The sequence below is a fragment of the Ixodes scapularis genome, unplaced genomic scaffold (genome assembly GCF_016920785.2).
Source record: "Ixodes scapularis isolate PalLabHiFi unplaced genomic scaffold, ASM1692078v2 PGA_scaffold40__2_contigs__length_1045541, whole genome shotgun sequence".
Classification (NCBI taxonomy): Eukaryota; Metazoa; Arthropoda; class Arachnida; order Ixodida; family Ixodidae; genus Ixodes; species Ixodes scapularis.
The window spans coordinates 110,639-124,666 of NW_024609869.1; the positions used below are offsets into that span (position 1 = coordinate 110,639).

The 14,028-nt window shown below is 42.2% G+C and overlaps 1 protein-coding gene across 1 annotated transcript in view; it reads left to right on the plus strand.

Annotated features, from left to right (window-relative positions):
- The window catches only part of LOC115313432 (phospholipid-transporting ATPase ABCA1), a 34,109-nt gene that overhangs the window by 4,054 nt on the left and 16,027 nt on the right, over window positions 1-14,028 (plus strand). Inside the window, exons 9-32 of the mRNA XM_040217961.3 lie at window positions 98-228; window positions 343-461; window positions 724-900; window positions 999-1,209; window positions 1,307-1,441; window positions 1,664-1,803; window positions 1,903-2,019; window positions 2,110-2,365; window positions 2,759-2,903; window positions 2,984-3,163; window positions 3,343-3,457; window positions 4,479-4,669; window positions 5,317-5,455; window positions 5,547-5,751; window positions 6,214-6,333; window positions 8,110-8,296; window positions 8,529-8,660; window positions 8,740-8,823; window positions 9,787-9,983; window positions 10,058-10,134; window positions 10,204-10,351; window positions 11,866-12,222; window positions 13,002-13,272; window positions 13,590-13,673. Of these exons, the coding sequence (XP_040073895.3) occupies window positions 98-228; window positions 343-461; window positions 724-900; window positions 999-1,209; window positions 1,307-1,441; window positions 1,664-1,803; window positions 1,903-2,019; window positions 2,110-2,365; window positions 2,759-2,903; window positions 2,984-3,163; window positions 3,343-3,457; window positions 4,479-4,669; window positions 5,317-5,455; window positions 5,547-5,751; window positions 6,214-6,333; window positions 8,110-8,296; window positions 8,529-8,660; window positions 8,740-8,823; window positions 9,787-9,983; window positions 10,058-10,134; window positions 10,204-10,351; window positions 11,866-12,222; window positions 13,002-13,272; window positions 13,590-13,673 (3,918 nt within the window). The remainder of the gene's footprint in view (window positions 1-97; window positions 229-342; window positions 462-723; window positions 901-998; window positions 1,210-1,306; window positions 1,442-1,663; window positions 1,804-1,902; window positions 2,020-2,109; window positions 2,366-2,758; window positions 2,904-2,983; window positions 3,164-3,342; window positions 3,458-4,478; window positions 4,670-5,316; window positions 5,456-5,546; window positions 5,752-6,213; window positions 6,334-8,109; window positions 8,297-8,528; window positions 8,661-8,739; window positions 8,824-9,786; window positions 9,984-10,057; window positions 10,135-10,203; window positions 10,352-11,865; window positions 12,223-13,001; window positions 13,273-13,589; window positions 13,674-14,028) is intronic.

The following is a 14,028-nucleotide window of genomic DNA, read 5'->3' on the forward strand; positions in this document are numbered from 1 at the left end:
TTCAGAATAATATTTTACCAAGAAACAACTAAACTGATAATATATTATATTTAAATTTCTTGATTACCTCAATAACACACTACTTTTTACATTTCAGCTTGGATAGAATCCAGATAAAGCTAGCTACAATATTTCCGGGCGGTTCAATAACGGAGTACTTGAACCTTGTTCTTGAAGGATTCAAAGGCCTTTCGAATCTCCAGAAAGCCCATCTTTTTGATCTAACTTGTGAGTGATTTTTTTCTCTGCTATCCGTGAAGTTTTTGAAAATATTGACACCTAAAACAAAAGTAAGTTCAGTGTATATTACAAATCTGATTGACGTATTTTTTCGTATTCTAGACACAGTTAAAGACATCCTTGTTGACAAGAATGAAGCAAAAAGGATTATAAAGCGTGAGCTCAATATGACATCTGAAAAAATAGACGAAATACTTGAAACATCGCTGGATCTTGCATCGGTAGGTAATATTTTCTCGGCGTGTTCGGAAAATATACAGCAGTATAAAAATAAGGTACTGCCGGTGTGAAAAGTTCTTACCCATCCTAGGATATTTTGTTGGGCATGATTTAAAATCTTGTTTGTCGATTTTCGTTTTGACAATGATGAAACGACTGCGATCGACGAATCAACGTCCCTGGTAAAAGCACAAAATACACAAGCAAACAATCAAAGCGGTTTGTACTTGAGATAATGCACAACATACATTTTTTTCCTTTCAGTTTCTTGAAGCTGGCAACTACAGCAACATTACCAATGCTTTATTTTGTAATGGCACCTCGGCCTTATCTACTCCCTACAACGGGACTCTGAAGAACAGGGCCGACTTTTGCCTATCGCAAGAAAGTGGTCTTTATCGGCCAGTTTCGAACCTTGTTTCTTCAAAGATTCTGAAAAACGTAAGTTTAAATTCGAAGATAGCTCTTCGAATGCGCGATTGTGCACGTGCACTGGGTATTGGGCGTGTGCATGCTTGATTAAGATTATTTTCTTTCAGTTTGCTGACATTGCTTTTGAAGGTATCCTCCAGACGTCTAGTCTGAGTCGTCAGATGGTCAAATCGGCACTTGGAGACTTGGGCACAGCGCCAACAGTTGTCCCCGAGATAAGGCACAAGCTGTCGCTGCTAGCATCAACTCTGGATCAACGGACCACAAAGGCCCTTTCGAACCTCAATATAACCGAAGACGGAATCAGCGTCTTGACGTGTAAGGAATGACACATCGTTGACTTTACAAAGAAAGCTTATCCGCTTTGTTTTGGGAATTCGTGCTTAAGTGCCGTGTTGTTTTGTGGCTTTCGCAGCTCCGTCAGCTCTCAAGCTTGTTGGTACAATGCTATGCGGCAAGCCACTCAAAGCACTGCAAGAACAGTTTCACTTGCTCGATGCATCTCCACGAGAACCGACACTGGATGCGAGGGAAACAGAAGAACTTCCAAGTGAGTCATTACTTGTTGCACAATTCTTTCCAACACAATCTTAGAGCATGCTGTAACAAAATCTGACATTATTAATGAAAACAACTCTTTGGTGAAAATCTCGGTGATTCATTAGAACGAATTTCATGGAGTAACGGACTAAAATAACGGTCCAGTGAACAGTAAGCAGGGTCAGTTTTGTAAAATATTGTGTAGACCAATGACTGCGTACGATTGTGACAGGTCAGTTTTGTCGTCGGGGATACGAGCAAGTGATGCGTCTAAGTGGTGGCCCCATAATATGGGGGTTCCTGAAACCAATCCTACGTGGACAAATACTGTACAGCCCGAAAACGCCAGAAGCTCTACAAGTCATGCAACAGGTGCGTACCACATGTTCGCAAATGCTGGTTGTGTCTTTCCCAAATAACATGAGCAACGTTTTCTACAAAGAAGTACACCTTCCGTCACCAATATTGCAGATTAACCAAACATTTGACACGATGTCAGTCCTAATTGATGCTCTTCACGCTTGGAGTGAAGGCACCAGTGGACTCAAATTCCTGACTAAAAAAGGCAGCGTACTTTCCAAACTGAAGGTAAAGACTTCTATGTTCTTCGGATTAGTCAGGGCAGGATTCACATGAAGCATTCGATGAAAGTTTAATAAGTGCTCAATTTTTTTCCAGGCCATTGTCACATCAGAAAACCTTGAGTCGGTTCTTGCTGATGCTCTGGGCAGTGACATGCAGATGTTTCTAAAAGAACTGAATGTTGGAGAATTGCGACGGGAGTTTGGAGACCTAGGCGGTCTACTTGACCTAGTTCAGCTGGTGGGAAGCATATCCCAATGCTTTGATCTGGACAGATTTGTTGGATTTGATGATGAAGCAGCTCTGGAAAAAGCTGCAAAGAGTCTTAGCGCACAAAGACAATTTATCGCAGGTATGACTGTTAAATCTAAAAAAAATCAAAGCGATATGCTATTTTAAAATATCTCAGCTTTGCTTTGCTTGATATTATATATATCTCTGCAGGTGATTCTTTATTTAAATGCAGATTTCAGGCGAAGTTGTGTTGTTAAAAAAGGAAGGCATACTTTAATAGTATGAGAACGTAGTCACTGCTCGTTTAAACACTAACAGGATTTAAGATGCGTGAGAGTTGAGGGTGTTACAAAGGAAAGAAAAATGAACTCACTTGTCAAAGCGTTTATGACAGCGTAGAAGACAGAAGTAAGTAAATTATACGCATAAACATACGCTGCGAACTCAACATTTGCAACATATTCGAGCATACGTACACCATATTAACTGTTTGTATATCTTCCACTGGCAGCTGTGGTTTTTCTGAACTTGGATAACAAGAGCAGCGCAACATTGAGTAATGGCTCCAAAGTCAGGCTAGCTCTGCCTCCTCTGGTTCACTACAAGATACGAATGGACATAGATAATGTACCTCTCACAAAAACAGTAAGAAGCAGGTACGTTATGCACAGACATTCTCTCGTAACATGAAATTATTCGCACTAGGGTTTTTAGAGCTGAAATCACTTCTGTACAGGTTCTGGAAGCCCGGACCCAGAGATGACTTCCTGGATGACATGAGATACCTGAGAGGATTTGCACACTTTCAAGAACTGGTTGATAGGGCCATCATTTCTCTGCATACTGGAAACGATCTGTCCCACTATCCTCCCTCTTACGTTCAACAGTTCCCATATCCATGCTACATCAAAGACACGCAAGTACCATCTTTGCTCTTTTAAATCTTAAACATCACTGAAACAGGCATATCAGGGCCTACTCATAATTAAAGAAAACAAACAATAATTTAGTTTTTCCATGTATAGTTTTTACGGGTGTTGTAATCATAGTTTCCGTGTATTAAATTTCCATCTATGTATGGTTTATTTCTTTCAGAGTGGGCTACTATATCAAGGCAATGCTTCCACTGGTTTTTACACTGTCCTGGATATTTCTGGTCGCCTTCTTCGTGCGTGAAAGGGTTCTTCCGAGAGAACTGCATCTAGAAGAGGTAAGACAAAGGGGAAAATGTCGAGGGCTTACACTGTACTTGGGAAAATAAAAATATCACCGCAACGCCCCCTCTCCTATCTTATCTGGCTGGTGAAACTTCTTAGTAAGAAGTAAATCAGTAGAAGCAATGTAATGATAACCAATGATGTACGAGTGAAAAATTGCATGGTATTTTTTACATAGCCTGGTGTGGGCAAGGGGTAACACTCACCGCTAAGAGGAACGCTAATGCGTGCTCCTGTTTTATTCAAATGTCTCAGCAGCTTTGCAACAGGTTAAGTATATTTCAGGGCAATTACAACAAAAAAATCAATTCAACAAATAAATTGTGAATAAGGATGGCGTTTTTTAAGGGGGCGTTCCAAGGCAATGTGTGCTATGAATGCCTCACAAGGCATTCATAGAGACAAAAATTTGGTGAGGCTATGAATACCTCACAAGGCATTCATAGGGACAGAAGTTTTGTCTCTCCCCTCCACGTTTTCCGCCCTGAAAAAAAGAAACATATTCAGAGTGCGCTTTCTGAATAACATTCCTGAATAGCCTGAGTCATAGGCGTAGACTACGGGGGGCATCGGGGCTCGTGCCCCCCCCCCCCCCCCCCCCCTGGTGAGATCCGGGGGAGGGGGGGCAAGGATCATAGCCCGGTAGGGGAATGCAGAGCCCGCCCCCCCCCCCCCCTCGGGCCATGATTTTTACCGAGACGCTGTTTACATGCCATGTAACGAGCTTCTAGTAGTGGCATGTAAACAAAATAACGCACACAGCGATGGACACGTGGCAATATACATACGCTGTAAAATGTACCCCTTAAAATAAACTACTGATAATTGGCGGAGTAAAAACAATTACGCAAAAGAGCACCCCCCCCTCCCCTCCCCCCGCCCCCCCCCCCCCCCCCCCCCCCCCCCTTCGGGAAAATGGAAAGTCTACGCCGCTGGCCCGAGTAACAAAGTGTGCATTTGTTTAAAAAAATGCCAGGCACTGAGAAAAGCGTACTGTGTTTTCCTGTTCTTCAGATAATGCAGGTGATGGGCTTGAGGCCGTGGGTTGACTGGACTGCCTGGTTTCTGACTTGCATTGCTATCTCACTTGCGGTTGTGCTCATCAACACCATCATTCTGTCCTACGGCGGTGTGTTGCCACACAGCGAACCAAGTTTGCTCTTCGTGTTCTATGGAACTTTTGCCCTCTCTGTTCTTGCGTACTGGTAAGTTCTGTTTCGATCTTAATATCTGAGAATGGTGACAGGGTCGCAGAATAATTAGGAAATCTATTTCTATGTAAAAGTGAAGAGCATAGCTGGTGAAGGAGGAGTAGATTAGCGAACGAGAAGGGACACGGAAAGGTTGGAAGAGTTGGTTCTACAGGATAAACATATATTTTTAAGAGATCTGGAGAGTCTACTTTTTCGCAAAGCACACGGGGGAGCCAAATGCAAAGAGCTGCGGAGGGAGCTCGGTGAATCTCAAGGTATTCTGAACACAAAGAAAACAGTCAGCGCTGTGAAACTTAGCACAATGAAACGTCATGCTCATTGCCACAACGCAGACTGTATTTTTAGGTTAAATAATATTTTCAGCCGTGTCATTGACCGATATTTAAGCGATTGGATCCCCCAACTGCTTTGCGGAAAGTTGATGTTCCAGGTTTTTTAGACAGCATTAAAAAAGGCATGGGAAAGGATGATTCAGTGAGCTGTTTGCTTTATGGATCGGCAAGCGACTTAAACTATTTAGATATAATAAAATGTGATATACTTTGAGATGCTGGATTCAGGAGCGAATTGCACAAGATTATAAGGGATGCCGAACGAATACAGTAGTACTTCAAGACCTGTTTCTATTGTTTTTTCAGTCACTTGGTCAGCGTGTTCTTCCACACAGCGACCGTTGCTTCGCTAACGGGGATTGTGGGATACCTCGTTAGCTTTCTTCCATTCGTGATTGCAGTGTCTATGGAAGCCAATCTTGCGCTGGCACACAAACTTCTTCTGGTGAGCTAATCTATGATATGCCTTTTTGTGATATGATGATTTGACCTGGCACTTTAATAGATTTTTGTAACAAACATTGTTATATTTTCAGGGCTTGTCTATGTCGACATCTTTCAGCTACGGCTGCCTGTACGTCAGTCGATTGGAAGAACAAGGCTTAGGAGCCCAGTGGGACGCTCTCTGGGAAAGCCCTATTCCAGGGGACAGCATGAACTTTGGGTACTGCATTGGACTGCTGCTGTTTGACAGCATTATTTACCTACTTGTGGCCTTTGTCGTATCCTCGGTGTTTCAAAGTGAGTCAACAAACGTTTACGAATTCTATCTTGCCTTTTTTACTACAAGCGTATGTTTGCTAAATTAGAAGGGGTAATTTAGTGTTTGCTAAATTAGAAGGGAGTCAAAGAGGGAAGTTGCGATGAAAGGCAAGGATCGTAAGGAGATGAAGAAGGAGGGGAGACTAAAGGAAAGATGGGAAAAATTAATGCAAAGTTGTAAAAAAAAAAAAAAAAAAAACAGGTTGGGCAAACCAGAGCTAAGGACAGGGGAGAAGGAAATAGAGAGGTTGGATGGAACGGGCTAGTCTGTATCACGTGATCGGAGCTTTTCGCGCTAGAAAGTAAGTTTATTGATGTATTTATTTGTTAAAACCACTGATTAGGTGTGTCTTAGGATTGAAAATAAAACAGAATCAGAAAACTTATAAAAACCAGCCGTACAACATTCAATTTGTGTAATCGCCACTGGTTGACTTGCAGGAAACAAAATATTCCAAACCACGTGGTACTCTTGCTTTTTGTTCTGGAAGCCTCGCCCGGAAAAGCTATATTGCCCGCCTGGCTCACTGAGTATCGACCTCAAATCACAGCTGCCGCATGGTAAGAAATCTTGCTCATTTGCATTTTCGTCATGGTTCGTTCAAGGTGCCCTCAGTGTGATGGGGGCTTGGGAAGAATATGTGCAATGGAACATAGATTTTGGTTGCACGTAAAAAGATACCCTGCTGGGGCGTGTTGGACGCCCTTCGTTGGCTTGGCACGTAAACCCCTAATATTTATTTATTTTGTTAGAGCTGCCTAAAAATGCCTTGTAGTTATTAGACGTAACTGATGATACCTACAGCGGTTTGTTATTTTAATATATTATACGTTTACGAAGCTATTAGATCAGCATAAAAATATTGCTTAACACTACTTGCAGTTGAACCGATAAAAAATTACAAAAAATAACAACAAAGACATAAAGAGTGCAATACATACACAGGCAAAAGAATAAAGTCAACAAGCGCATTTAACTGATCGTGGAAGTTAACATTTCTTTCCTACGACACAGACGTCGTAGCTTGTTGGTGTAGGAAATGAGTTGAGGAATAAAGCTTGTTGGTCTAGAGGTATCATTCTCGCTTAGGGTACGAGGCTTTCCACGTTGAAATCCCGGACGAGCCCTAGTTTTTAAACTTTATTTTTGTTAAATTGATAAAAAGACAATCAGTCAATCACAGGAATGTTTGACTACCTTAAGTTGGTATGCACAAAATGTGATGGTTTTGCTCGCTTCCCCACCCTGCCGTGGTTCCTTTGAGGCCTTGGCGTGACGTTAAATCTCGTGACATGGTCATTTTATATGGTCACGTGGTTTCTCACACGCCTCCCGCCCTTGACGCCAGGCTCAGAATATTGGTGTTGTAGGTTTGATTCTCGTTGGTGCACGCTCGGAGGTCCCTCAGTTTCTTCTGAATTATACGTTATTTTGTGTTCCTTGAAATTTGTATCACGTGAGTGTTTCTGCGTGGTGTTGATTCACACTTTCTCTCTGCCATTCCAACCCTTAAATACACGGTATGTTGAAATGGCCGTAAACGGAACGGACCACCGTTGTTGGCGATTTCAGTTTTCTTAATGCGCGCTGACCACGATGCTTTCGTTGTCGGCGGCCAGAGCAATTAAAAGAAGAAGAGAAAACCTTCACATGTTTAACGCGAATTTGTGGGAAACGTTATTTAAGATATATGGTGATATATTAAAAATGAAAAAAAAAACACGGAATTCAGGATGTCACTTAATGAGTTACATTGCTACGTCAAGGACAGGAGGCGTGCAGGTGTCACATGACCAGGTAATGTGATTTGGCTTCACGAAATAATATTTAAAAAAAAGTTTGGGGAAGCGAACGGAACCAACATGTTCCAACTTCATGGTCTTGCGCATGCATGTTTCGTGTGTTTTTTTTTTTCGTGACCTACGAACTATTTTAACGCATTAGCAAGCAATGGTTCTGATGGCGTGTATAGCCTTCATGATACATACATGATATTCAATAGAAATATCCTAAACGTGGCATCAGAAATGTCTAAAAACTACGAAGTCATTTTCTAAACCTTGACACAAACTAAATACATTTTTTGTGCGTCTTTTTAATTTTTACCTTCTCAAGAAATACAACTTTCCTTAGAAAGTCAGCGTCTTGTGTGCCAAATTCTTTCCTTGTCTGTGTATCTTCGGTTTTGTTTTCTTTAAATATTCCCAACATAATGAGGTAGCATATTGTCCATCAAACATTTGGATGAACTATAAACTTCTAAAAGTGTTTAGGCACGAAACTTTGATATAACATGATGTTTTCTATAGAATAACTTTATTTGTTTTTAATTCTAGCTGCCAGCAAATGCCCTGGTCAAAGCCTCATGCCTGCAACCGGAATAGCCATAAAAGACTTAAGCGTCACTTACAACCCTGGAAAACCCACAGAACGTTTCGCTGTTTCACATCTCTCTTTGGATTTTGAGGAGGGCCACATCAACACGCTCCTCGGACAGAATGGAGCAGGAAAAACGACCACAATGTAAGTAATTCATATTAGAATTTTTCCTCTAGAATGGATAATGACTATTGTCCAATCTTTTAGGAACATGTATTTACATTATCTACATAATGCCTTATACTGATGCGCATTCCCTCTCATTTGTATGATCACTGGGTGCCGATTCCCACTAACTTTCCACAGTAATCTTGAACATCTTAGTCACAGTTGGAAATATGAGTCACAACCGGTGTTTTCAATTTTCGTTTCTCAGAAAAGTTCTGACTGGTCAGTGCTCGCCTACGTCCGGCGACGTGTTCATTTATGGAAGGAGCATTACTGACCAACGTGCTGAGTTCAGAAAGTACCTGGGCTACTGTCCACAGTATAACACACTCTATGCAAAGTGAGTGCATCTTCTCCTATCAAGCATTTTGCGAGTGAGCAAATTATCTAATATTAATGAATTCTTATTTTTCCCGCAGGATGACAGTGAAGGAACATCTGATTTTTTTCGGCAACCTCAAAGGACTAATGTCAGCTGAAGAAGTTGAGGAAGACGTTGAAATGTATTCCTGTTTCTTGTTTTTTTTAAATTTTTTTCTAAAATATCAATTTATAATGGCACTTATGCACGAGTTTCATACAGTTGGACTGTACGTTTTAGAGTTGTTATTATAAATATGTCGATTCAAAATTCGAGCACATTTATATTCTACTTCTGACGCTCATATGAGGCCGTTGTACAATACATAATTTAGATATTTTTAGCCTAATAAGCGTGGTCTAAAGTGACGGATAGCTTTGTGAATAAAGAAAAAAGTGACGGATGAAATATTGCGGGGCATTGATTCTTGAAAAAGTTAGATATTCGTATATTTGAAGAAAACTCTATCGCAGACGTGCGTACTGGGAGTCGGAGATAGGATTCCTTCGCATCTTTAAGCGGAATGGAAGCTCGGCCTTGCATTCCCTGCGAAACACTGAAAAATAAAACTTGCCATTTCTATGCTTTTTATAATACAACGACCAAAGGTAATGTGTGGTTAAAATAAATTTTATAGGGCCTCAAATTGCTTTCATAGTAAGCTTAACCAGAAGCTTTACATCACACCAAGTGAAAAAAGAAAATATTGATATGTCGGTCGTAGGTACCAAGCTCAAATTATCGCTAATATAAGACACCACGAAGCTCATTATTAAGGTGTACATTTCCGGTGGGTTAAGGCAAATTCTTATTTATGTTATATGCTTAAACACTGCACTATTACGTTTGCTTTTTGCAATTTTCAAGAGGTAAAACAGTTTTCGGAGCAGGCCTGCTTCGAAAACGCATGAATCTCTCTTAGTAAGTCAGTCCCACTCTAGAAGTTTCACTGAAACGGGCTACTCAGATTAAGGGGCAGTGCGGCTGAGGGTGCCAAGAACACGACTTTTGTAAACATTCTGCCTAACACTGCTAATATCCAGTGACCATGTTCTTTTTGTGTAAACGCATGCCGCCCATAAACATGCTTGGTGATTTCTTCCAGAATGCTGAAGCAAATGAATCTTGCGCATATGAGGGATGAGCAGGCCTGCCGCCTATCTGGAGGATTGCAACGAAGGCTATGTGTTGCGTTTTCCTTTATTGGAGGCTCCAAGCTGGTCATCCTTGATGAGCCTACAAGCAGCGTTGATCCAATGGCGCGACGAAACATCTGGGATCTGATTCTAAAGCACAAACACGGTAAATAAGCCACTGCTCTTGAATTAATTTTGCCTAGTGATATATCAATAATTATTCTTTCACTATTCTCACAGATCGCACCATCTTACTGACAACACATCACATGGATGAGGCCGATGTTTTGAGTGACAAAGTGGCAATCATTCACAAGGTATGTTTCCGATTTAGCACATCCTACAAGGAGTGCGTTGGCGCTGAGTAATTAAAATACTTGTTTCAGGGATGTTTGCTGTGCGACGGCTCTCCTCTTGTTCTCAAGAGCAAGTTCGGCTGCGGCTACCAGCTTTCTTTAACGAGGTCTTCGTCGGAACCTGCTGCGGACAGTGATTCTGGCCACTCTTCGAACATATCGAGAACAAGTGCCGACGGTGTGTATGATTGCATTTCCCATAGCTGTCATAACGTCAGCGTATGCATAACCTGGCTGGCGTGTGTCCACCAAATTCGCTAAATGTCTTGATCTGAGAGGGTTCTTTGTTTATTGCATTATGTGCGAAATTCTCTGTACCAAAATTGTGTATCTAGAACAACTGACCTGAGTAATTCTTACTTAAGTTTTGATGTTTGTGAATCTACGGCACGCCTAAATTGTTTTGCCAACTCGCGACTATCGTTATGGGTTGTGGGGATTCCTGTGATCTCCCTTCCCCGATGGCTGTGATAACGGCCGCGGGTCGGAACACTCGGTCTTCTTCGCCGTGAGCTCCGACCTGTTCGTGAGGCGGAGGGCCGCCTGCATTGGGGGGCGGTCCTCTCACTCTCTCCCGGGGGGACCTCTTTCCGTCCCCCCGCTCGGATGCGAATCACTGCCGACAGGCGAGGAGGTTTCGCCTCTTGTTTTCCCGCTTTCGGGAAAGGGGACTCGTCCGGCTGACCGCGAAAGAGATAAGACGTGTGTCGGCGACTTCTCCGACGCTTCCCCGGTCTTGGCTCTCCGGAACCCCGCGTCTGGCCAGGTAAGGACCTTTTCTTACCTTGCCGGCGCGGGGGGCATTTTGGATAGGGACATTGCAGTTCGTTTAAAAGAGTATGTTAATAAATGCTCTTGGACTCTGTCCTTACTCTGGTACGGGTGTCTTCTCTTCCTCTATATTCGGGAGAGTGAGACAAGGAAGTCGATCATTGGCACCGACGAAGGTAATTAATCGAACCGACTCGCTGTAATGTGGCCCTAAACGTTCGTTTATATTCCCCCGGAGATGTGGGGACCGCGGGCTACTAGGTTTGACGGCTCCTTTGAGATCGCCGCCGCTGTTGAGACAACCCTTTGGTTACTCTATCGGTACCTGTGTTAGTTTTTAGCTAGCAACATCCCACAGGGTATATCGTTTAATATGGTTCTTTTATAGGTCGCGATTAGCGTATTCTGGCGTACAAGTAAAGCACGAAGTTAGCGGAAGCTCGAATGAGTAAACTTTGAAGGAATCTTTTAGGTTGTCTCAGAATGACGGTTGGCATTTTGCAAAAAGAGGCTTCTCTGCGATGACGCAGATCAATAACAAAACATTGGTTCCCATTGCGAGTTCTTCTGGAGAATGTCTTTTTGAATTCTCCCGGGTATAGTGTAATCGATTTAACGGTGGGCGCCTCGACGTAGTGCCACGTTGCGTATTTTGCACATCACATCAGCAAGGGATAAAAGAGGATTGAAATTCCATATTTGCGTTCTGTACAAAATGAAACTATCAAATAATTGCGCAAATGAATGAGATGAAGCCTCTTCCTAACATTACAAAGGGTTACAAAGCAGCTCGAGTGCATGCTGTCCATGTCAGATTTGATATGAGTTGTTAAATACTGTGGCGAATATCTAGTGCCGGTTATACAAAACGTTTCAACAATTCGCTTGCATTTCATTAAAACATTTGCTCTATCTGCACAGATGACATCACTGATCTGCAAGGTATTCTCAAGGTCATCCGGAGTGTTGTCCCGCTGGCTCAGGTGGCAAACGACCACGGAGGAGGGGAGGTGGTTATCAGCCTTCCTCAGCGGGATCCAACCGAGAACACGGTCTACCCGTTTTCAGAGCTGATCTCAGTCCTCGACGAACGCATGCTTGAGTTCGGCTTCGGAACCTACGGGTTTTCTAGTACAACCTTGGAAGAAGTGTTTCTGTCACTGTGCGCGGTTTGTGACACTGAGTACGGTTCCAAAGCAGCAGCGCAGTCTCTCCAGTCATTGTCACAGGCTGCAATGATCAGGCTGCACGACAAATTAGACAGAACGCACTCGAAGGGTAAGCTGTTGTGTTTATACTTTTAAATAACTTTTTTACATACGTTGTTTTAATGGTGGTCTTATTGTCTAAATTCTAGTGCCATCTGCCAATTTGAGTGTAGATTGGAATGTTATGAACGGTACTGTGTACACTTTGAGAAACCTAATAGCGATGTCAAAAGGTTACGAAAATGTTTGCTACCGTTGACATTGCTAATTATGTGTGGTATGACGGAGAAAAAACATATTCTTTACATTTATGTCATAACCAATCTAGAAATAAGAATTACTCATAAAACAATGTAAGAACATTTTTGTATTGCGATAAAACTTAAAAGTATTTAAGACCACATTAAGGCAAATATACATTTTGAAGAGGTTGGAGTGGCAATTTTGGAGGCCATATATGTTACGGAATTATAAAGCGCTTGTCGTAAAGCTCACTGCGAAATGCAATTTATCAAAACATGACATAAAACAGCATTGCCTTTTAGTTATGCAGCCTAAAGTATCGATGCCACGGATCTACATTCATTTCATACATACGCACTTTCTCTACTCTAGTAGTAGTGGTAGCGGCCACGCATAAGAAAGACAGATTACCGAGCTTACTTGTCGAACTTAACGTGCTGATTTTATACATTTTCAAGTCGCAGTGCGTACCCAAATATATTTCTACAGTAAGATACCAGTTTAAGCACGCAATGTATGCGTTACTGAAAGCTAAAAAATGTATATTATCAACATTATGTCACCAGTAAATATTTAAAGTTCCATGACTAGGAAATTTTTCTTCAGATACTCCAGTGATCGGAGGAGAGCGCAGCCTTTCCGGGGGACATGGACTTTCTGGTAGTGCCCTGAAGAAGAGCCAGTTCAAAGCACTGTTATTGAAGCGGTTGTACCACACCGTGAACAACTGGAAGGCCATCTTCTTCAGCATTGTGCTGCCTTGCATGTTCATTGCTTTGGCCATGGGGTTCACGTTGATTGTTCCAGTTCCAAAACCGGAGCCGTCGCTTCGGCTCACAACTCAGCTCTACGGGCCAGGGGCGACTGCTTTTATTAGGTGAGAAATTCCCGTCGTCTTAATTTTAAATTTTGAATGTGGTATGCTCACAAAAAAATAATGACAAAACTAGAAAAAATATTTTTCTATTTAATCTGTACGAACAAGAGCACTACTAAGGAGCTTTTGTTCACCATAGTTTTGTTTAGAGTCAGTAATCGCCTGTGATTGCCATTCAAAGATAAAACTCAACTGGAGCAACGCATGTAAGTTCTAAGCTTTTTTTTCTCAAGAGATACACTTATACCTATCTGTTCTGCCGCACTTTTTACAAGCAGCTATATGTCCTGAGATAATTCTATTTGTCTATTTACCAGTGAGAAACCACCGACGCCAATATCAGAACGGTTGCTCTCGCCTCCTGGAATCGGGACATCCTGCGTGGGCAAGAATAGAGCAAGGTGAGCCAATTTGTTTTAGTAATTTGATAACGATTTCACTGTTTTTAGCATTACGTATAGTTGGAGCTTATGGTGTTTTCACTTACCGCTCGTCCGAAGAGAGAGCTCAAGTCATTCTGATTGCATTGATTGAGGCGATGTTCTGGTGTTCGGCGGCTTAAAGGACGTCCAAACAGGATACTTCAGAACGCGTGAAGCGACACTTCTCCGCGAAATGATGATAGAGTTGAAGTCCCGCCGTCCGTCTTCTGTTTGGACGTTCACCTGGCAAACATCACGGCTTTCCTCCTCTCCTCCTTTGCTTATCCGTGTCGTCGGTGCATGTCCATCTGTTCTGCCGCGCCTTCATATCATT